The sequence below is a fragment of the Oryctolagus cuniculus genome, chromosome 16 (genome assembly GCF_051225735.1).
Source record: "Oryctolagus cuniculus isolate XC-2025 breed Fujian yellow rabbit chromosome 16, ASM5122573v1, whole genome shotgun sequence".
Classification (NCBI taxonomy): domain Eukaryota; kingdom Metazoa; phylum Chordata; class Mammalia; order Lagomorpha; family Leporidae; genus Oryctolagus; species Oryctolagus cuniculus.
The window spans coordinates 17845228-17869047 of NC_142882.1; the positions used below are offsets into that span (position 1 = coordinate 17845228).

At 42.7% G+C, this 23820-nt stretch overlaps 1 protein-coding gene across 1 annotated transcript; it reads left to right on the forward strand.

Annotated features, from left to right (window-relative positions):
* The first annotated feature begins 4259 nt into the window (after window positions 1–4259).
* Window positions 4260–22941, forward strand: LOC138845723 (uncharacterized). Its single transcript, XM_089316398.1, has 7 exons — window positions 4260–4395; window positions 4550–4668; window positions 12971–13054; window positions 21093–21220; window positions 22047–22123; window positions 22402–22489; window positions 22671–22941. Exons 4-7 carry the CDS (start codon window positions 21187–21189, stop codon window positions 22787–22789), a joined length of 318 nt encoding a protein of 105 aa, XP_089172524.1. The 5' UTR covers window positions 4260–4395; window positions 4550–4668; window positions 12971–13054; window positions 21093–21186; the 3' UTR covers window positions 22790–22941.
* The last annotated feature ends 879 nt before the right edge of the window (window positions 22942–23820 follow it).

A 23820-nucleotide genomic window follows, 5' to 3' on the forward strand; every position in this document is an offset into this window, starting at 1 on the left:
CTCTGATATGGGATGCTGATGTCTTAACTGCTGTGCCAAATGTCTGCCCACTTGTTCCCATTATACCCCAAAAAAAAAAATCATTGGGGCCAGCACTATGGTGTAGTGAACTCAGCCTCCACCTGCAGCACCGGCATCCCATGTGGATACTGGTTCATGTCCTGGCTGTTCCACTTCCATCCAGCTCCCTGCTAATGCACTTGGAAAGGCAATGGGAGATGGTCCTTTGGTCCCTGCACCCACATGGGAGACATGGAGCAAGCTTCTGGCTCCTGGCTTCGCAGCAGCCAAGCTCTGGCTGTAGTGGCCATTTGGGGAGTGCACCAGTGGATGGAGGACCTGTCTCTCTGTCTCTCCCTCTCTAACTCTACCTCTCAAATAAATAAAATCCTTCTTAAAAATTATTTGAAAGTCAGTGTTAGGGAGAGGGAGAGACAGAGAGAGCTTCCATCCACTGATTTGCACCCTAGATGGTTATAACAGTGGGGCTGGCTGGGCCAGGCTGAAGCTAGGAGCCAGGAGCTTCATCGGAGTCTCCCAGGCGGGTGCAGGGACCCAAGTACTTCCATCATCTTCTTTCCAAGGTCATTGCAGGGAGCTGGACTGGAAGCAAAGTGACCAGGACATGAACTGGTACCCATATGAAATATCAGCTCCACAGGAGGCGGCCTTACCCACTGCGGCACAACACTGCCCCTCCCCCATTTATTCTTAATTAAAATGTTTCTGGGGGCTGGCAGTGTGGCATGGCAGGTAAAGCAGCTACCAGCAATGCCAACATGCTATATGGGTTCCAGTTCAAATCCCTGCTGCTCCACTTCTTCCAGCTCCCTGCTGGTGTGTCTGGAAAAGCAGCCCAGCATGGCTGAAGTCCTTGGGACCCCTGTAGCCATGTGGGAGACGCAGAGGAAGTTCCTGGCCCCCAGCTTTGGGCTGGCCCAGTCCAGGCCATTTGGGAAGTGAACTAGCAGATAAAAGATCTCTGTCTCTCCCTCACTTTCTTTTGAATAAATATTAAAAAAATTATCTTGTTAGTCAAATTGTCTTGTGAAATTTTAAAAGTGATCATGTTTATTCTCTGTGGTAATAGTATAAAAGCTACTATAGGCCGGCGCCGCGGCTCACTAGGCTAATCCTCCGCCTAGCGGCGCCGGCACACCAGGTTCTAGTCCCGGTCGGGGCGCCGGATTCTGTTCCGGTTGCCCCTCTTCCAGGCCAGCTCTCTGCTGTGGCCCGGGAGTGCAGTGGAGGATGGCCCAGGTGCTTGGGCCCTGCACCCCATGGGAGACCAGGAAAAGCACCTGGCTCCTGGCTCCTGCCATTGGATCAGCGCGGTGCGCCGGCCGCAGCGCACCGGCCGCGGCGGCCATTGGAGGGTGAACCAACGGCAAAAGGAAGACCTTTCTCTCTGTCTCTCTCTCTCACTGTCCACTCTGCCTGTCAAAAAAATAAAAAAATAAATAAATAAAATAAAATAAAATAAAATTCTTTGAGAAATAAAAGACAGAAAGAAGGTGTTAGAAAGTCTAGTACCTGCTAACACTAACTGATAGAATAAATAAATGGGAGAGTGATCCAACATGGGAAGTGAGATACTCAGCAGACTCATAGAATGGCAGATGTCCTAAATAGCACTCTGGCCTCAGAATAAGCCCTAAAGGCATTCGGATCTGGCTGAAAAGCCCATGAGAGTATTTCAGGCATGGAAAGCCAAGACACTCTGGCAAAAGATCTCTGTGAGTGAGATCTCAGTGGAAAGAACAGGTCTTCAAAGAAGGAGGTACCTTTCTCTGAAGGGAGGAGAGAACCTCCACTTTGACTATGACCTTGTCTAAACAAGATAAGAATCGGAGAACTCAGAGGGCTTCCATAGCCTTGGAAACTCATGACTGGAGCATAGGGAGATTACTGATGCCATAGACAGGAGTGTCAATTGGTAAAGTCAACAACAGGAGTCACTGTGCACTTACTCCTCATGTAGGATCTCTGTCCTTAATGTGCTGTGCATTGAAATTTAATGCTATAACGAGTACTCAAACAGTATATTTCACTTTGTGTTTCTATGGGGGTGCAAACTGTTGAAATCTTTACTTAATGCATACTAAACTGATCCTCTGTAAAAAAAAAAAAAAAAGAAAAGAAACTATCAACTCCCAACTTGACTCTCACTGGGATTAAACATGACAATAGGTCTGATCTGATTTCATCATCATAAAAAAAAAATCATCTATTATTTTTCACTTTATGTTTCTGTGTGGGAGCAAACTGTTGAAATCCTTACTTAATGTATACTAAGCTGATCTTCTGTATATTAAGATAATCGAAAATGAATCTTGATGTGAATGGAAGGGGAGAGGGAGTGGGAAAGGGGAGGGTTGTGGGTGGGAGGGACGGTATGGGGGGGAAGCCATTGTAATCCATTATTCGTACTTTGGAAACTTATATTCATTAAATAAATTAAAAAAAAAATATGTTCACTAAAAAAAAAAAAAAGAAGAAGAAGGAGGTACCTTTCTCTGAAGGGAGGAGAGAACCTCCACTTTGACTATGACCTTATCTAAACAAGGTAAGAGTCTGAGAACTCAGAGGGCTTCCATAGCCTTGGAAACTCATGACTGGAGCATAGGGAGATTACTGATGCCATAGACAGGAGTGTCAATTGGTAAAGTCAACAACAGGAGTCACTGTGCACTTACTCCTCATGTAGGATCTCTATCCTTAATGTGCTGTACATTGAGATTTAATGCTATAACGAGTACTCAAACAATATATTTCACTTTGTGTTTCTATGGGGGTTCAAACTGTTGAAATCCTTACTTAATGCATACTAAACTGATCCTCTGTAAAAAGAAAAAAAAAAAAAGAAATTATCAATTCCCAACTTGACTCTCACTGGGATTAAACATGACAATAGGTCTGCTCTGATTTCATCATCATTTAAAAAAAATCATCTATTATTTTTCACTTTATGTTTCTGTGTGGGAGCAAACTGTTGAAATCCATACTTAATGTATACTAAGCTGATCTTCTGTATATTAAGATAATTGAAAATGAATCTTGATGTGAATGGAAGGGGAGAGGGAGTGGGAAAGGGGAGGGTTGTGGGTGGGAGGGACGGTATGGGGGGGAAGCCATTGTAATCCATAAGTCGTACTTTGGAAATTTATATGCATTAAATAAAAGTTTAAAAAAAAATAAAATAAAATAAAATAAATAAAAAAATAAAAAAAATAAAAGCTACTATAAAGGCATAATCATTATGCAAATACAACATTTTGAATCATTCTGGGGTTTTGCATAAAGGCCAAATTAAAACTTTCTGAATAGCCTGTCTTACAGATTAGATAAGTTATTATAACCTAAATTTTAAATTATAATGCAAACATTGGTATCCAATTACATTGATCATATAATCAGAATCTTCCTGAATGAGTCTGATCTCCAGAAGGGGTCAGGCTGGGATTTTGTTATCTTTGAATGGCATACCTGAACCAGAAAACCACAGAATCTGTGGGATTTTCTGTGCAAAGTTAAACTTCTAATTTGGGTGTTTTTGTTGTTGCTTTTTAAGGAATTTGGGTAATGAGTTATTGGAGTTGGGAAGAACTAGAGCTTCTCTGGAAATCAGCAGTAGCCCAGATTCTAATTTTTTTTACATATTTTTGAGTAAAATGCATAAAACAAAATATGCTATTTTAATTATTTTTAAATGTACAGTTCAGTGGCATTAATTGTATTTACCGTGTCACACAATCATCACCATGTAGTTTTTTTTTTTATTTGAAAGAGTTAGTGAGAGAGACAGAGAGAAAGGTCTTCCTTCCATTGGTTCACCCCCCAAATGGCCGCTACAGCCAGCACTGCGCCAATCCTAAGCCAGGAGCCAGGTGCTTCCTCCTGGTCTCCCATGCGGGTGCAGGGCCCAAGCACTTGGGCCATCCTCCACTGCCTTCCCGGGCCACAGCAGAGAGCTGGACTGGAAGAGGAGCAACCAGGGCTAGAACCCAGTGCTCATATGAGATGCTCATATGAGATTAACCAAGTGAGCCACAGTGCCGGCCCCCATGTAGTTAATTTTTAAAATCACAACTTTTCTGTTTATTTACATAGCTTGAATAAGTTATGGTTCTGTAAGAATTCCTGAGAATTTTGAATCTGGTTGATATAAAGTTACAATACTTTATTTTCATTTTATTTGAAAGACAGAGATAGAAATATTCCATTTGCTGGCTCACTACCCAAAGGCCTGCCTGGGCCAGGCCAAAGCCAGGACCTGGAAACTCAGTCCAGCTGCGACACATGAGTGGTGGAGACCCAAGCACTGAAGCCATCACCTGCTGTCACTCAGGGTGCACATTAGTAGGAAGCTGGAGCTGGAGCCAGACTTGAGCCCAGGTACTCTTTCTATGAGATGCAGGCAGCCCCACCAGTGGCTTGACTGCATGCCATTTAAGAACTGCAGTCCCTGTCCTGCTTGCTTCTAACATCCATTAGCGCTATTGAGAAGTGGCATCTGTTTTCCTTTTTAAGTGACTTACGTTTTCTCCAGTGTGCTTTTTAAGGTTGTGAGAAGAAATCAAACACCAAGGAAGAAAAAAACCAGCAATGAATCTAGATGTGAATTTTATTTATTCGGCTTGTAATACACTGTTCTTCCTGGATCCAAAGGTTAGTGTCTGCTATTAGTTCTGGAAAAGTTTTAGTTAGTGTCTCATTTAATGGTGCCAAAAAGTTCTAATCTGATGAATAATCCTTGCACTGAGTTTTTCATTTCTATGGGTTTCACATTTCTAAAAAAAAATTTTTTAAAAACTGCTTGATCATTTTTATGTCATTCTGTATTTATCCAAGTTTCTTACAGTTTCTTTAAACTTGTCAAATGTTAAGTTTTTAAAAGTATGGTATCTCAAATGCGATTGTTTTGTTTCTCTGCTGCATATGCTGTGGCTACTTCTCAACCATGGTACCTTGGGCCATCTGCTGCTGATCTCCTCTCGGGTGCTAGATAGGAAGTAGAGCAGCTAGAGCTTGAACCAGCATGTATATGGAATGCCACAAATCTGGCTCCATGACAAATTCTCTAAATAGCCTACAGAGTAAGCTTCTGAGTAGAGTTTTTCAGATTTTAGTGTATCTAAGAATTAACTAAAGAGTTTGTTAAAAATGTGGTTTATAGGTCAACCCACAGATTTTTAATTTAGTAGAAGTGAGGTAGAGTCTAGCAATCAAACATTGCAAAACAAGTCATTGACTTTGATAAAGAAGTTACCATGGAGTCAAGCTTGTTCTTTATATTTTTTTAAGATTGTATTGTTATTTGTTTGAGAGGAAGAGTTACAGACAGAGGGAGAGACAGAGAGAAAGGTCTTCCAGCTGCAGGTGTACTCCCCAAATGGCACAATGATCAGAGCTGGGCTGATCTGAAGCCAGAGGCAGGAGCGTCTTCTGGGTATTCCACGTAAGTGCAGGGTCCCAAGCACTAGGGCTCGAGTCTCAGCTGCTCCACTTCTGATCCAGCTCTGTGCTATGGCCTGGGAAAGCAGTAGAAGATGGCCCAAGTCCTTGGGCCCCTGCACCCGCATGGGAGACCCAGAAGCAGTTCCTGGCTTCTGGCTTCAGATCGGCGCAGCTCTGGCTGTTGTATCCAATTGGGGAATGAACCAGCAAATGGAAGAACTCTCTCTGTATAACTCTGACTTTCAAATAAATAAATAAACCTTTAAAATAATAATATAGTGATTTTTAAAGGAATCAATTTGATGAGATGCTTTGTAAGCTGGAAAGCTAGGTAGAAGATTAGAATGAGATGATGAAAGGGAAGCTTAAGGAGGAGGTACTTGTAACAGAAAATATCAGAGAAATTTTGGGAAAACTGTTGAGCTTCCTTTCACACATCTAAGGATAGGCAGGTGAATACAACACTGAACATAACACCATCAACAATAGTAACAATCATCACCTTCAACCAGCTTTTCAGACATTTACCTGCATGAGTCTTGACACTGCATTCCAGCTCAGTAGCAGTTTGCATTGTCTTCTTACTTCTATGATGAAAACAATCTGAAGGATCAAAGTGTTTTAACACCCAGAATTTTATTCAGTTCCTCCTGAACTTTGTCTCACGTTGTTTTGGGTTTTGTTTTTGTTTGTCTGTTTTTTGTTTGTTTTTAGCAAGCTGACCACAGAGGTTTTTAAGATGTTATTTATTTATTTGTTTATTTGAAAGGCAGAGTCACACAGAGAGAAGGAGAGACAGAGATAATCTTCCATCCACTGGTTCACTCCCCAAATAGCCACAATGACTGGGGCTAGGCCAATCCAAAACCAGGAGCCAAGAGCTTCTGGGTCTCCCATGTGAGAGCAGGGGCCCAAGGATTTGGGCCATCTTCTGCTGCTTTCCCAAGCACATAAGCAGGGAGCAGGATGGGAAGTGGAGCAGCTGGGACTCGAACCGGTGCCCATATGGGATGCCAATGCCCCAGGCAGAGACTTCTCCAGCACCAGCCCCCACCTTGCATATTCTTTTTAAGATTTCATTTATTGGCCGGCGCCGTGGCTCAATAGGCTAATCCTCCACCTTGCGGCGCCGGCACACCGGGTTCTAGTCCCGGTTGGGGCGCCGGATTCTGTCCCGGTTGCCCCTCTTCCAGGCCAGCTCTCTGCTATGGCCAGGGAGTGCAGTGGAGGATGGCCCAGGTGCTTGGGCCCTGCACCCCATGGGAGACCAGGAAAAGCACCTGGCTCCTGGCTCCTGCCAGGATCAGCGCGGTGCGCCGGCTGCAGCGGCGGCCATTGGAGGGTGAACCAACGGCAAAAGGAAGACCTTTCTCTCTCTCTGTCTCTCTCTCTCACTGTCCACTCTGCCTGTCAAAAAAAAAAAAAAAAAAAAAAAAAGATTTCATTTATTATTTATTGGAGAGGTAGAGTTACAGACAGTGAGAGGAAGAGACAATGAGAAAGGTCTCCCTTCCGATGGTTCACTCCCAAATGGCCGCAATGGCCGGAGCTGCACCAATCAGGAGCCAGGAGCTTCCTCCCAGTCTCCCACGCAGGTGCAGGGGCCCAAGGACTTGGGCCATCTTTTACTGCCTTCCTACACCATAGCAGAGAGCTGGATTGGAAGAGGAACAGCCAGGACTAGAACCAGCGCCTATATGGGATGCTGGCACCGCAGGCAGAGGATTAACCTACTACACCACAGCGCCAACCCCCTTGCATATTCATAATTTGCAGTCTCAGTTGCCAGTATCTGGTGTTGAACATCCTCAGCAATTTTTTTGGCCTTAGCCACTTTTTTCAGTAGTGATTAAGTTCTTTGGCTTGAGATCTTCTACCTCACCAGGTGTTATATCTCCATGGTTTTGCACTGTGTCATTACTTATTCCATGTCAAAGCAGGACGACCTAAGGGTGAGCATCATTATTCTCCAGTTCAGCTTCTTTCCATTTCAACTTTTCTTCTGTGAGTTTTAGTTCTTCAGCTGTAGATTTTATTTCCTCTTCCAGTTGCTTGACCAGCTTCCAACTTGTTCTTTCTTTGTTATAATTTATCACTCATCCAGTGCTTGCTTAATTCTTCCTCAGATTTCTCTATTCATTTCCTCTCTGGGGAAAAAAAAGACAGTTTCTGTTAAGACTAGAAGCTAATTCCTTCTCTTATTGCATAAGTGGATCTTTGTTACAGCTTTTCATGTTGTTTCCTAAGAATAAGGCTCACTCCCCCCCAAAAAAATCTTTTATTTAATGAGTAGAAATTTCATAAGTACAACTTTAGGAATATAGTGATTCTTCTCACCATACCCTCCCTCCCCCACTCCCACTCCTCTTACCTCCTCCCCCCTCTCCCATTCCCAGTCCCTTTCTCCATTAAGATTCCTTTTCAATTAACTTTATACACGGAAGAATATACTAAGTAAAGGTTTCAACAATTTACACACATACACACCCACAAAAAAATTGGGACCAGTTTTACAGTTAATTCTCATAATACAACTCATTGAGGATAGAAGTCCTACATGGGGAGTAAGTGCACAGTGACTCCTGCTGTTAATTTAACAATTAACACTCTTATGTATGACCTCAGTGATCACCCGAGGCTCTTGACATCAGCTGCCTAGGCTATGGGAAGCCTTTTGAATCCACAAACTCTGTCAGTATTTAGACAAGGCCATAAGCAAAGTGGAAGTTTTTTCCTCCCTTCAGAGGAAAGTGCATCCTTCTCTGATGACCACTTCTTTCCACTGGGGTCTCTCTCACAGATATCTTTCATGTGTTTTTTTTTTTGTTTTTTTTTTTGTTTGTTTTTTTTGCCACAGTGTCTTGGCTTTCCATGCCTGAAATGCTCTCATGGGTTTTTCAGCCAGACCAGAATGCCTTAAGGGCTGATTCTGAGGTCAGAGTGCTGTTTAAAGCAATTGTCAGAATAAGGTTCACTTCTAAGTTTTGCATCCTGACTTACAGATTTTTATTCCTTTCCCTATTGCTATCCATAGGTTCATCTTTTCTTTTTCAAGCAGGTAACACTTAGCACTCAGGTCTTCCACTTGTTTAGACAACATTACATTTTCTTCAAGGTCACCTTGGCAAACACCATGTATTACTTTAGTCCCCATGTCATCCTTTAGTTCCCATCTCATCCTTTAGTTCTGCAGGACTTACCCATATTATCCACTTGTTACAACAAGTTTGTATCCTTTAACTGCCTTCTCTCCCAGCCCATGTTACTGCTCTAATATGTATTGTATTTCTATTCCTTGTTTATTAAGATTTATTTATTTTATTTGAAAGTCACAGTTACATGGTGGGGGGGGGGGGAGTGTCTTCCATCCGATGATTCACTCCCTAATTGGCGTCAATGGCCAGGGCTGCACCGATCTGAAGCCAGGAGCTAGGAAATTCCTCCGGGTCTCCCATGTGGGTACAGGGGCCCAAGGACTTGGGCCATCTTCTACTGCTTTCCCAGACCATAGCAGAGAGCTGGGTCAGAAGTGGAACAACCAGGTCTCAAACAGCCACCCATATGGGATGCTGGCACTGCAGGCCAGGGCGTTAACCCACTGCGTCACAGCGTCGGCCCCTCTATTCCTTATTTAAAACCATGCAGTATTTGTCTATGTCTGCCTTTGCTTAGCATAATATCCTGCAAGTTTTCTTCTAAGTATTATATATGTGAAAGAATTAGAGAGAGGGAGAGAACGAGATCTTCCATCCGCTCCACAAATGGTTGCCACAGCCAGGTCTGGGCCAGAAGCTCCATCTGGATCTCCCATGTGGAGGGAGAAGAACCTGGGCCATCCTCTGCTGCTTTCCCAAGCACATTAGCAGGGAGCTGGATCGGAAGTGGAGCAGCCGGGACCTGAACTGATGCCCATATGGGATGCAGTTGCTGCAGACAGCAGCTTGACCTGCTACACCACAGCTCTGGCCCCAGTTTTTTTTAAGGCTGAATAATTCTACATGGTGTATAGACAGACATACCTAAAACTGTGTGTGACAGCACTTCAAAAAGTTCATGGGAAATTGCATTATTTTGATGCAAAAACCATTTTTAAGCCCAAGTGTAGTTTTTCAAAGTATACACTGTTAGGGCTGGCACTGTAGCACAGTGGTTAAAGACCCGGCCTGCAGCACCAGCATCCCATATGGGTGCCGGTTGGAGTCTGGGTTGCTTCACTTCCAATCCAGCTCTCTGCTAATGGCCTGGGAAAGAAGCAGAGGATGGTCCAAATGCTTGGGCCTCTACACTCATATGGAAGATCCTGGCTTCAGATTGGTTCAGCGTCAGCCTTTATGTCCACTTGGGGAGTGAACCAGCGGATGGAAAACCTTTCTCTCTCTGTTTCTACCTCTCTCTGTAATTCTTTTTTTTTTCTTACAGGCAGAGTGGACAGTGAGAGAGAGAGAGAGAGAGAAAGGTTTTCCTTTGCCGTTGGTTCACCCTCCAATGGCCGCCGCAGCCAGCGCACTGCGCTGATCTGATGGCAGGAGCCAGGTACTTATCCTGGTCTCCCATGGGGTGCAGGATCCAAGCACTTGGGCCATCCTCCACTGCACTCCCGGGCCACAGCAGAGAGCTGGCCTGGAAGAGGGGCAACCAGGACAGAATCCGGCGCCCTGACTAGAACCCAGTGTGCCGGCGACGCAAGGCAGAGGATTAGCCTAGTGAGCCGCGGCACCGGCCCTCTCTGTAATTGTTTAAAAAAAATTTTTTTCTACTTATTTGAAATATTTATTTTACTTGAAAGTCAGTTACACAGAGAAGGAGAGGCAGAGAGAGAAAGGTCTTCCATCTGCTGGTTCACTCCCCAAATGGCCACAACAGCCGGAGCTGAAGCCAGGAGCCAGAAGTTTCCAGGTCTCCCATGCGGGTACAGGGGCCCAAGGACTTGGGCCATCTTGTACTACTTTCCCAGGCCATAGCAGAGACCTGAATTGGAAGTGGAGCAGCCGGGATTTGAACCGGCGCCCATATGGGATGCTGGCACTACAGGCAGTGGCTTTACCTGCTATGCCACAGTGCTGGCCTCTCAAATAAGTAAAAATTTTAAAAATATACACTGTCCATGAACTTTTGAAGACCCCCCCTCATATCTTTATTCATTCGACCACTGACACACACTGAGGTTATTTCCATTTCATGTCTGCTATGGTTTTGTGTATGTGGCTGTTGTGAATAATGCTACAATGGAAACAGGAGTGCAGATATCTTCAGTTGCTGGATCATACAGTAGTCTATTTTTGGTATATTGAGGAACCTCCATAGTGTCTTCACAACAGCTATACTAATTACATTCCCACCAGTAGTGTATCAGGGTTCCCTTTTTTCCATATCTTGGCCAACACTTGTAACCTTTTGAGTTTTTGATAATAGCCATTATAACTAGTGTGTGAGTAGCTACCTAGTGTTGAATACCATTTTCTTGATAATTAGTGATGATGAACACTTTTACTGTTACTCATTTTATTTTTTCTTTTGAAAAAATATATTCAGGTCCTTGGCTTTTTTTTTTCTCATTAAAAGGTTTTGACTTGCATTGAGTTCCTTTCACATTAACTTTATCGAATATTTGGTTTGCAAATATGTTTTCCCATTCCATAAGGTTGCTTGTCAATTCTTTGCGGCGCAAGAACTTTTTAGTTTGATATAGTCCATCTTGCTTATTCTCTATTTGAGAAAAAAAAAAAAACAGCTCCAATCTGCTGATTCATTCCCCCCAAATGTCCAGTGGCCAGGGCTGAATTCAGGAACCCAGTCCAGCTCTCCCATATGGGTGCCCTGAACCCAACTACTTGAGTCGTCATTGCTGCCTCCTAGGGTCTGCACTGGCAAGAAGCTGGAGTCAGGAGCTCAAGCCTAGAATCGAAGCCAGGCACTCCGATTTGAGATGTGAGCATCTTAACCATTAGGCTTGGTTCGTTCTTGGTGAGTAAACCAGTGCAAGAAAGCACTTCTCTGTCTCCGCCTTTCAAATAAACTGACTGAAAGATTTTTTTTGACAATGGGGCCAGTGCTGTGGCACAGCTGGTTAAGCCACCACCTGTGGCGCTGACATCCCATATGGGCACCTGTTCAAGTCTTGATTGCTGCATTTCTGATCCAGTTCTCTGCTAAAGTGCCTGGGAAAGCAGCCGAAGATGGCCCAAGTGCTTAGGCCTCTGCACCCATGTGGGAAACCCAAATGAAGCTCCTGGAGCCCTGGCTGTTGAGTCCATTTGGGGAGTGAATCAGCCGATGGAAGATATCTCTGCCTCCCCCTCTCTCTGTAATTCTGCCTTTCAAATAAATATTATCATGGAATATAGTCCTTTTAGTATAAGGTAAAAATATGCCATCTGCATGGAAATATAGGCAAATGGTAATTTCTAATATATAAAACATAAGGATTTATAAAGTCCTTATGAACTGGAAGTTATTAAGTAATTTACGCAGATTATTTCACTCTCAATCCAACCCTAAGAGGTCCCATTTAAAAGATGAGGAAACTGTTGAATAGTTTGAGTTTTTTTCCTTTTCTTTCTCACAAAGTGTTAAACTCTTTACCTGGAGTTAATCTTCTGTGTGGAAAGTTAAATGAAAATATATCTTGGTTTCTTACTAAGAGAAGAGGGAGAGTGGTGGGAAGGCAGGTACAGTGGGACAAATTACTATATTCCCAAAGTTGTATTTATTAAATGCATGCAAATAAAGAAATGATACACAATATAAATTTTTAAGAAAAAGATTGATTTTATTTACTTGAGAGGCAGAATTACAAAGATATGGGATGCCAGAACCACAGGCAGATACTTAACCTACTGTGCCACAGTACTGGCCCCAAGGGGTGTGGCTTTAATATGTTCCAGACTCATCTTGAAGCTTCTATTCTTTTTTTAATTATTTATTTATTGACAGGCAGAGTGGACAGGCCGGAGCAACGTGCTGATCTGATGGCAGGAGCCAGGTGCTTCTCCTGGTCTCCCATGGGGTGCAGGGCCCAAGCACTTGGGCCATCCTCCACTGCACTCCCAGGCCACAGCAGAGAGCAGGCCTGGAAGAGGGGCAACAGGGACAGAATCTGGTGCCCCGACCAGGACTAGAACCCAGTGTGCCGGCGCCGCAAGGCGGAGGATTAGCCTAGTGAGCCACGGCGCCGGCTCGAAGCTTCTGTTCTATACAGGACTCGGCTCTTTGCCCAGTAAGTCCTGGTTTCTGTCATGGGTACCTGGCATTTAAGGTAGTTTGCCACTTACAGAAGCTCCTTGCTGCTGAGCTGTGTTTGGCTGTAAGTCTTTTTACAGTGGTTTAGTGTAGGAAAAAGTTTAACAACAACAACAACAAAGTACATACTTTAGTCCTAATTAAGGGATATACTAAGAGACAAACCCTGTTTGTTTGTATGTATGTATGATTGTTCTTTATTATGAGGAGTCTTCCGGACTTGCTGATGTTGAATACCTGGCTAGTCTAGACTCTTCACAACTTCATCTTCTAGCTCTGTCTGCTCAAGGTCCTGCCCAGTCAGAAAGGAACACCCAGGGTAAGAATGGCTACAAAAGTGGGGACACCCTGGTCACAGGTATGTAGGACATGGTTTGTTTTCAGAGAGGGGGGAGGGGAGAGGCAGAGCTCTTCCTTCTGCTGCTTCACTTCTCAGGTGGCTGCAATAGCCAGGCTGAAGCCAGGAGCTTCATGCAGTCTCCTATTGTGGGTGTAGGGACCCAAGCACTTGGGCCATCCTCCGCTGCTTTCCCAAGTACATTAGAGGGAGCTGGATCAGAAGTGGAGCAGCTGGGAGTTGAACAGATGGCACCCGGATGGGGTGCAGGCCGTGGCTTAATCCACTAGCCCAGGAAATCATTTTATACCAAAAAAAAAAAAAAAAGTTCCCAAACAGCAGTTCTTGCCCTTGATCTGTAGCTTCAGCCCAAGGTGATGAGCCTCAGTTTTCCCCAGGTCTCTGGCTTCATGACAGGACAGGGAAGGCCTAGGAAAAGCTGCTGTTATATTTGTTAATCTTGGGGGGCGGAGCCAAGATGGCGGAATAGTGAGGGCGCGCACTGATAGTCCGGGAAAATTTAGTTTAATAAAAGGGGACTTACAGTAGCCTCAGAAAAAAGAACCAGGAAAATATTGCAGAGGAAACTCTTCTGGATCGAGTGGCTGTGAATCAGAGGACCTACTGGGAGAACAAGGTCGCCCACCGCGCGGAAGCCGAGCCATGGGAGCCGCAGGGTCTGCGCGCCAGTGCAGGAAGGGGCGTGCATGTCACACAGACAACAGCGGGGAGAGTTGGGACGTCCAGGGCTCCGAGTCCACACATCGGCGCTGGAAGGGGAGGTGAGCTCAATAACCCGAGACATTGGCGGGGAAACGGGGGTCAGAATCTAGAGGGGGGCTGGAAAGTGCAGCAAACTCACTACCAGAAAGAAGGAAAAAAAAAAAAAGCTTGGGGGTTTGTCTTTCCCCTAACCTTGCAAAGGTTGCAAGGCTGCAAGGCTTGAAGAATTCGCAAGAGACAAAGAGCAGGCCCCCTCTCTGGATTTACATATCAACAGGGGAGAGCTAAGGAACTGAGTCACTACAATTCAGTAGCCTAGGCAACTCAGTGGGAGTCCAGAGGAGCCTACACAGACTCTTTGGGTAGAAGCCAGAGACTGGAAGCTAAATACCATCAATTCTGCACAGCCGTGCCGTGCGGTATTACTTACCCCCTGAATAAATAAAATAAATAAATAAATAAATAGAGATTTACCACGCATAACCTGAGGGTGTCACCTTTACACACCCTTAACCAGGAAGAACCAAGCAGAGCTCTCAGGCCGCACCCATCTCAAGCCTCCACGGCTCCTCCAACAGCAGGCAGTCCACTTAACACGGACATAGTATAAAATTAAAAAAAAATTTAAAAAAAAAAAAACGCACAGTGATGAAAGAAGAATTAACTATGCCAAGCAACAAACACAGAAATCGAGGGAACAAGATCAACGATGACACTATGATGCCTCCAAATAAACAAAACACCCCAAACCAAGATTATGAAGATGATGAGATAGAAGAAATGCAAGATACGGATTTCAAAAAATTTATGATAAGAACATTTAGAAGTTTTCAAAAGCAAATCCTTGAACTACAGAAATCCTTATTGGACAGGAGTGAAAATCTCTCTCGTGAAAATGAAATTTTAAGGAAGAATCAAAATGAAACTCAGAAACTAGTAGAACAGGAAAGTGTTATAGTGAAGAGAAATCAAAATGAAATGAAGAGCTCAATAGATCAAATGACAAACACATTAGAAAGCCTTAAAAACAGAATGGGTGAAGCAGAAGAGAGAATATCGGACTTAGAAGATAGAGCACAGGAAAACATACAGTCAAACCAAAGAAAAGAAGAGGAAATTAGAAATCTAAAAAATATTGTTGGGAATCTACAGGATACTATTAAAAAAACCAACATTCGAGTTCTAGGAGTTCCTGAAGGCATGGAGAGAGAGAGAAAGGATTAGAAGGCCTTTTGAGTGAGATACTAGCAGAGAACTTTCCAGGTTTGGAGAAGGACAGAGACATCCTAGTACAGGAAGCTCATAGAACCCTCAATAAACATGACCAAAAGAGATCCTCACCACGACACGTGGTAATTAAACTTACCACAGTGAAACATAAAGAAAAGATCCTAAAATGTGCAAGAGAGAAACGTCAGATTACTCTCAGAGGATCTCCAATCAGACTCACAGCAGACTTCTCATCAGAAACACTACAGGCTAGGAGGGAATGGCGAGACATAGCACAGGTGCTAAGAGAGAAAAATTGCCAGCCCAGAATATTATATCCTGCCAAGCTCTCATTTGTGAATGAAGGTGAAATAAAGACATTTCATAGCAAACAGAAATTGAAAGACTTTGTGGCCACTCGTCCGGCCCTGCAAAAGATACTTAAAGATGTGCTACACTCAGAAACACAGAAACACGGCCATCAATATGAAAGAAGGGAAAGGAAGAACACCTACCAGTAAAAGAGCATGGGAAGCTCAAAGCATATACTAGAAAATATCTCCGGGAAAATGGCAGGGCAAAGTCACTACGTATCAATAGTCACATTGAACATTAATGGTCTGAATTCTTCAGTTAAAAGACACCGTTTGGCTGATTGGCTCAAAGAACACAACCCAAGTATTTGTTGCCTACAAGAAACACATCTCTCTAACAAAGAGGCATGCAGACTGAAAGTGAAAGGTTGGAAAAAGATATTCCATGCCAACAGAAACCAAAAAAAGCAAGTGTAGCCATATTAATATCAGACAAAATAAACTTTAATACAAAAACTGTTAAGAGAGACAAAGAGGGACACTATATAATGATTAAGGGTTCAATTCAACAGGAAGATGTAACTATTATAAATGTATATGCACCTAATTACAGGGCACCGGTCTATTTAAAAGATTTGTTAAGGGACTTAAAGGGAGATTTAGATTCCAATACAATACTACTGGGGGACTTCAATACTCCACTCTCAGAAATAGACAGATCATCCGGACAGAAGATCAACAAGGAAACAGCAGATTTAATTGACACTATTGCCCAAATGGATCTAACAGATATCTACAGAACTTTCAACCCTACATCTACAGACTTCACATTCTTCTCAGCAGTGCATGAAACCTTCTCTAGGATTGATCACATACTAGGCCATAAAGCAAGTCTCAGCAAATTTAAAAGAATTAGAATCATACCATGCAGCTTCTCAGACCACAGCGGAATGAAGCTGGAAATTAGCAACTCAGGAAACCCCAGAAAGTATGCAAACACATGGAGACTGAACAACATGCTCCTGAATGAACACTGGGTCATTCAAGAAATCAAAAGAGAAATCAAAAACTTTCTGGAAGTAAATGAAGACAACAACACAACATATCAAAACTTATGGGATACAGCAAAAGCAGTATTGAGAGGCAAATTTATAGCAATAGGTGCCTATATCAAGAAATTGGAAAGGTACCAAATAAATGAGCTTTCAGCGCACCTCAAGGACCTAGAAAAACTGCAGCAAACCAAACCCAAATCTAGTAGGAGAAGAGAAATAATTAAAACCAGAGAAGAAATTAACAGGATTGAATCAAAAAAAAAAAACTACAAAAAATCAGCCAAGCAAGAAGCTGGTTTTTTGAAAAAATAAACAAAATTGACACCCCATTGGCCCAACTAACTAAAAAAAGAAGAGAAAAGACCCAAATCAATAAAATCAGAGATGAAAAAGGAAACGTAACAACAGACACCACAGAAATAAAAAGAATCATCAGAAATTACTACAAGGACCTGTATGCCAGCAAACAGGAAAATCTATCAGAAATGGATAGATTCCTGGACACATGCAATCTACCAAAATTGAACCATGAAGACATAGAAAACCTAAATACACCCATAACTGAAACAGAAATTGAAACAGTAATAAAGCCCTCCCAACAAAGAAAAGCCCAGGACCAGATGGATTCACTGCTGAATTCTACCAGACATTTAAAGAAGAACTAATCCCATTTCTTCTCAAACTATTCAGAACAATCGAAAAAGAGGGAATCCTCCCAAATTCTTTCTATGAAGCCAGCATCACCTTAATCCCTAAGGCAGAGAAAGATGCAGCACTGAAAGAAAATTACAGACCAATATCCCTGATGAACATAGAAGCAAAAATCCTCAATAAAATTCTGGCCAATAGAGTACAACAACACATCAGGAAAATCATCCACCCAGACCAAGTGGGATTCATCCCTGGTATGCAGGGATGGTTCAACATTCGCAAATCAATCAAAGTGATTCACCACATTAACAGTCTGCAGAAGAAAAACCATATGACTATCTCAATTGATGCAGAGAAAGCATTCAATAAAATTCAACACCCTTTCATGATGAAAACTCTAAGCAAATTGGGTATAGAAGGAACATTCCTCAATATAATCAAGGCAATTTATAAAAAACCCACAGCCAGCATCCTATTGAATGGGGAAAAGTTGGAAGCATTTCCACTGAAATCTGGAACCAGGCAGGGATGCCCACTCTCACCACTGCTATTTAACATAGTTCTGGAAGTTTTAGCCAGAGCCATCAGACAAGAAAAAGAAATCAAAGGAATACAAATTGAGAAGGAAGAAGTCAAACTATCCCTCTTTGCAGACGATATGATTCTGTACTTAGAGGATCCAAAGAACTCTACTAAGAGACTATTGGAACTCATAGAGGAGTTTGGAAAAGTGGCAGGACATAAAATCAATGCACAAAAATCAACAACCTTTGTATACACAAGCAATGCCATGACTGAGAAAGAACTGCTAAGATCAATCCCATTCACAATAGCTACAAAAACAATCAAATACCTTGGAATAAACTTAACCAAGGACGTTCAAGATCTCTACGATGAGAATTACAAAATCTTAAAGAAAGAAATAGAAGAGGATACCAAGAAATGGAAAAATCTTCCATGCTCATGGATTGGAAGAATCAACATCATCAAAATGTCCATTCTCCCAAAAGCAATTTATAGATTCAATGCAATCCCAATCAAGATACCAAAGACATTCTTCTCAGATCTAGAAAAAATGATGCTGAAATTCATATGGAGGCACAAGAGACCTCGAATAGCTAAAGCAATCTTGTACAACAAAAACAAAGCCGGAGGCATCACAATACCAGATTTCAGGACATACTACAGGGCAGTTGTAATCAAAACAGCATGGTACTGGTACAGAAACAGATGGATAGACCAATGGAACAGAATTGAAACACCAGAAATCAACCCAAACATCTACAGCCAACTTATATTTGATCAAGGATCTAAAATGAATTCCTGGAGCAAGGACAGTCTATTCAATAAATGGTGCTGGGAAAACTGGATTTCCACATGCAGAAGCATGAAGCAAGACCCCTACCTTACACCTTACACAAAAATCCACTCAACGTGGATTAAAGACCTAAATCTACGTCCTGACACTATCAAGTTATTAGAGAACATTGGAGAAACCCTTCAAGATATTGGCACAGGCAAAGAATTTCTGGAAAAGACCCGGGAGGCACAGGCAGTCAAAGCCAAAATCAACTATTGGGATTGCATCAAATTGAGAAGTTTCTGTACTGCAAAAGAAACAGTCAGGAGAGTGAAGAGACAACCGATAGAATGGGAAAAATATTTGCAAACTATGCAACAGATAAAGGGTTAATAACCAGAATCTACAAAGAGATCAAGAAACTCCACAAAAACAAAACCAACAACCCACTTAAGAGATGGGCCAAGGACCTCAATAGACATTTTTCAAAAGAGGAAATCCAAATGGCCAACAGGCACATGAAAAAATGTTCAAGGTCACTAGCAATCAGGGAAATGCAAATCAAAACCACAATGAGGTTTCACCTCACCCTGGTTAGAATGGCTCACATACAGAAATCTACCAACAACAGATGCTGGCGAGGATGTGGGGGAAAAAGGGACACTAACCCACTGTTGGTGGGAATGCAAACTGGTCAAGCCACTATGGAAGTCAGTCTGGAGATTCCTCAGAAACCTGAATATAACCCTACCGTTCGACCCAGCCATCCCACTCCTTGGAATTTACCCAAAGGAGTTTAAATTGGCAAACAAAAAAGCGGTCTGCACCCTAATGTTTATCGCAGCACAATTCACAATAGCCAAGACCTGGAACCAACCTAAATGCCCATCAACGGTAGACTGGATAAAGAAATTATGGGATATGTACTCTTTAGAATACTATACCGCAGTAAGAAACAACAAAATCCAGTCATTTGCAACAAAATGGAGGAATCTGGAACACATCATGCTGAGTGAAGTAAGCCAGTCCCAAAGGGACAAATACCATATGTTCTCCCTGATTGGTGACAACTGACTGAACACCAAAAAGGAAACCTCCTGAAGTGAAATGGACACTATGAGAAACGGTGACTTGATCAGCATAGCCCTGACTGTTAATGAACAACTTAATACATTATCCCTCTTAGTATTTTTTTGTCTGTTCTACTTAATATGACTGGTTTAATTCTGTAATTATCACACAGTTATTCTTAAGTGTTGAAAATTAACTGAAATGTGATCCCTGTTAAACATAAGAGTGGGAATAAGAGAGGGAAGAGATGTATAAGTTGGGACATGCTCAGGCTGACTTGCCCCAAATGGTAGAGTTAGAAACATACCAGGGGACTCCAATTCAATCCCATCAAGGAGGCATGTACCAATGCCATCTCACTATTCCAAGTGATCAATTTCAGTTCACAATTGATCATAATGAAAGGACTAAGAATCAAAGGGAGCACATAAACAAGTCTAGTACCTGCTAACACTAACCGATAGAATAAATAAAGGGGAGAGTGATCCAACATGGGAAGCAAGATACTCAGCAGACTCATAGAATGGCAGATGTCTTAAACAGCACTCTGGCCTCAGAATCAGCCCTAAAGGCATTCGGATCTGGCTGAAAAGCCCATGAGAGTATTTCAGGCATGGAAAGCCAAGACACTCTGGCAAAAAGATCTCTGTGAGTGAGATCCCAGTGGAAAGAACAGGTCTTCAAAGAAGGAGGTACCTTTCTCTGAAGGGAGGAGAGAACCTCCACTTTGACTATGACCTTGTCTAAACAAGATAAGAGTCGGAGAACTCAGAAGGCTTCCATAGCCTTGGAAACTCATGACTGGAGCATAGAGAGATTACTGATGCCATAGACAGGAGTGTCAATTGGTAAAGTCAACAACAGGAGTCACTGTGCACTTACTCCTCATGTAGGATCTCTGTCCTTAATGTGCGGTACATTGAGATTTAATGCTATAATGAGTACTCAAACAATATATTTCACTTTGTGTTTCTATGGGGGTGCAAACTGTTGAAATCTTTACTTAATGCATACTAAACTGATCTTCTGTTAAAAAAAAAAAAAGAAATTAATTCCCAACTTGACTCTCACTGGGATTAAACATGACAATAGGTCTGATCTGATTTCATCATCATTTAAAAAAATCATCTATTATTTTTCACTTTATGTTTCTGTGTGGGAGCAAACTGTTGAAATCCTTACTTAATGTATACTAAGCTGATCTTCTGTATATTAAGATAATCGAAAATGAATCTTGATGTGAATGGAAGGGGAGAGTGAGTGGGAAAGGGGAGGGTTGTGGGTGGGAGAGACAGTATTGGGGGGAAGGCATTGTAATCCATAAGTCGTACTTTGGAAATTTATATTCATTAAATAAAAGTTAAAAAAAATATGTTAATCTTGTTGGGATACTCCTCCAGATGCAATATGAATTCTACACTCTGCTGGGTACTAGGAAGGTCATTTTCCATGCATCGCGCTCATTGCTGCAGTATGCCCTGTCAACACGGGATCTGAATGAGGACTACCATATCTTAGGAAAGCTGGTAACGCCTGAGTACAATGGCCCAGGAAATAAAGTTGAAAGGGGCGAATTCTAAGAACTGAGCACTGGGGCAAATACGAGGCCTCCGATGCTGGTCTGAGCTGCTTTTGCCTTGGGTCTCCTTCCCCAGTCCGGTTGGCACCTGCCACCCTTCTGATGCATTGTTGAAGACATTCATTGACTGAACCAGAATGTGTCTATGATGTTCTAGAACTCGGTGACCTTCCAGGAAGTGGCACTGGACTTTTCCCAGGAGGAGTGGGCATTGCTGGACCCCTGCTCAGAGAAATCTCTACAGAGATGTGATGCTGGAGAACTTTAGGAACCTGGCCTTAGAGGGTAAGGCAGGCCTCACTCCTTCATTTACTCTTGCAGCAAGTAGATTTTTTTTTTAAGATTTATTTATTTGAAAGAGTTACACACAGAGAAGGAGAGAGGTCTTCTCTCTGCTGCCTGGAGCTGTGCTGAACAGAAGCCTCCTCTGGGTCTCCCACATGGGTACAGAGGTGCAAGGTCCTGGAACATCTTCTATTGCTTTCCCAGGCCACAGCAGAGAGCTGTATCAGAAGTGGAGCAGCCAGGACTTGAAACAGTGCCCACATGGGATGCCAGCACTGCAGGCAGCAGCTGTAACTGCTACAGCACAGTGCTGGCCCCACAGATTTATTTTTAATTGGATAGAGCTCCCATCTGCTGGTTCAATCCCCTAATGTCTAAATTTAATCCAGGTCTCCCACATGAGTGGCAGGAACCCAGTCATTTGAGGCAGTGCTGCCTCCCAGGGTCTGCATTAGCAGGAAGCTAGCTAGACTCAACGGTCGAGCTGAGTATCAAACCCAGGTACTCTGATGTCTAAGACACATGCATGTAAACTCTTGGGCCAAATACTTGCCCCAGACAGTAGTTCTTAAGCACATACTCTGTTCCAAAAAGAGAATGGGAGGACTAGGTAAAGCCCCAAACAGATGACTCCTTCCACTGTGGGGCAGTCTGATCTTCGGCAAGGATTCCAAGAGTCAATTCCATATGGGGATGGAGCATTTGCTTTTTGGTCCTTGTTGAACAGCTCTGTTTTGATTGTCAAGTGCAACTTTTTTAGCAGCAAAACAAAGATTTCTTGTCACCCTCACAGTCTCCCCCCTCATGTATGCTTCCTCACACACAGGACATCAGCTCTGTAAACGTAATCTGAGCTCCAAGGGAGACAAGAGAACAAAGGAATTCTCCACAGTGCCTGTACAGGTGAGCCTGGGCACTGTGGCAGCAGCCTTGGCTGGTGAGGGCTGGTAATTTGGAATGGAAAAGCACGCTGAGGTCCTTCATGAGCTTTCCTCCCTGTCTATCCAATCTTTCATACTTTGATCTGATCTCAAAGGATCTTGTCTTTTACATTTTCTCCCTCCAGTATTATTTACAAATGGGACCTGCTTTTCTTTCATCTCAACCTTTTCTTCAGTAATCATAAAAATTTTCCCTATGCTAATTTGAAACTCAAGTCAAAAGATGCAATTTCTGTGCAGAACGCTGTCTCAGGAGAGTTTATGATTCTCATGAAATTGGGGAAATCTGTAAACCCAACATTTGCTGCCTCGCAGAAAATACCCATAGGTAAGCATTTACTTAGATTACTTCATTCTTCACTTGCTTGAGTAACTATTAATACAGTGGAGCCTTAGGCAGGATATTGAGCTTATTCAGCTTGAAACGTTGTACATAATATTGAAAATGGCAAACATGTCAATGGTGAAAGTAAGAAAGTCTTTAGTCACCACTTACTCTTATTCAACAGGTACCAAACCCCCACCCTGGCAAGAACTCTTCCCTTACTTGTACAAGATATTGCAATGGCGAGAAATGCTACAAATACACAGAACATGGCAGATTCTCCAGCCTTCCCTCAACTCTTAGGAATCATGTGAGTACTCACACTAGAGAGAAAACTCTTGAAAAAGGTTTCAATCAAGAATCGTCCCTTAGAAAACTTCTCCTTTGAGAGTACTTGAGTACAATCAATATGGTATATCCTTTATCTGCTCATATCCTGAGAAGGAAGAATGCAGGTTACCTGCTGGAAAGAAGCTCTGTAAATGCAGTGACTACAGAAAAAGGCCCTCCCTTAGTGCCACCCACAAAAAATACACGCTGTGGAGCAGAACGTGAAGTGTAATGAACATGAGAAAGCTTTCACTGCCCCTCCGTCCCTTCCAAAAAGTGTCAGAACTAACACGCGAGAAGATCCCTATGGATACAGTGCCTGTGGGAAAGCCTCCATTTGTCAGTCCTCCCTTAAGAAACACACGAGGTCTCACACTAGAGAGAAGCCCTGTGCGTGTACTCAGTGTGGAAAAGGCTTCAGCACAAGCACATACATCCTGGGCAGAAACCCTGAATCAAATGCAAGAAAACATCTGTTGTCTCATTCCTCAACCCACACTGGAGAAAAACCATTGAGATACAACTCTTCACTCACATTACACTGGGACAAACTTTAAAGAGCAATCTAAGTATTGTATACCACTAAACTCCACTAGGCTTACATCACAAAACGTTTTGGTATGTCAAGAAGTGCATGGAAAATGTACATTTGTTTCTACTTTGCCATGATCTTTTTGACATACCCCTGTACTATAACTTGGTATGAAATATTGTATGATTCTTTATTAATGCAGATCCTATATGTATGTTAGCTGTCTTTCATTGCATTATGGAAAGAATGCAATCTAGATATAGATTCTGTACAACAGATTCAAACAGAAAATTGCTAGAAACTGGCAGATAGCTCCTCCAATATCCCTCCCTTCATTCCTTAAAGTTAGAAAACTTAGTTTTGTTTAAGGTGGCAAAGTAGCTGCAACAGCTGGAGATTCGTCCAGGTCTCCCACACCAGTGCAGGAGCCCAAGGACTTGGGCCATCTTCTGCTTTCCCAGGCCACAGCAGA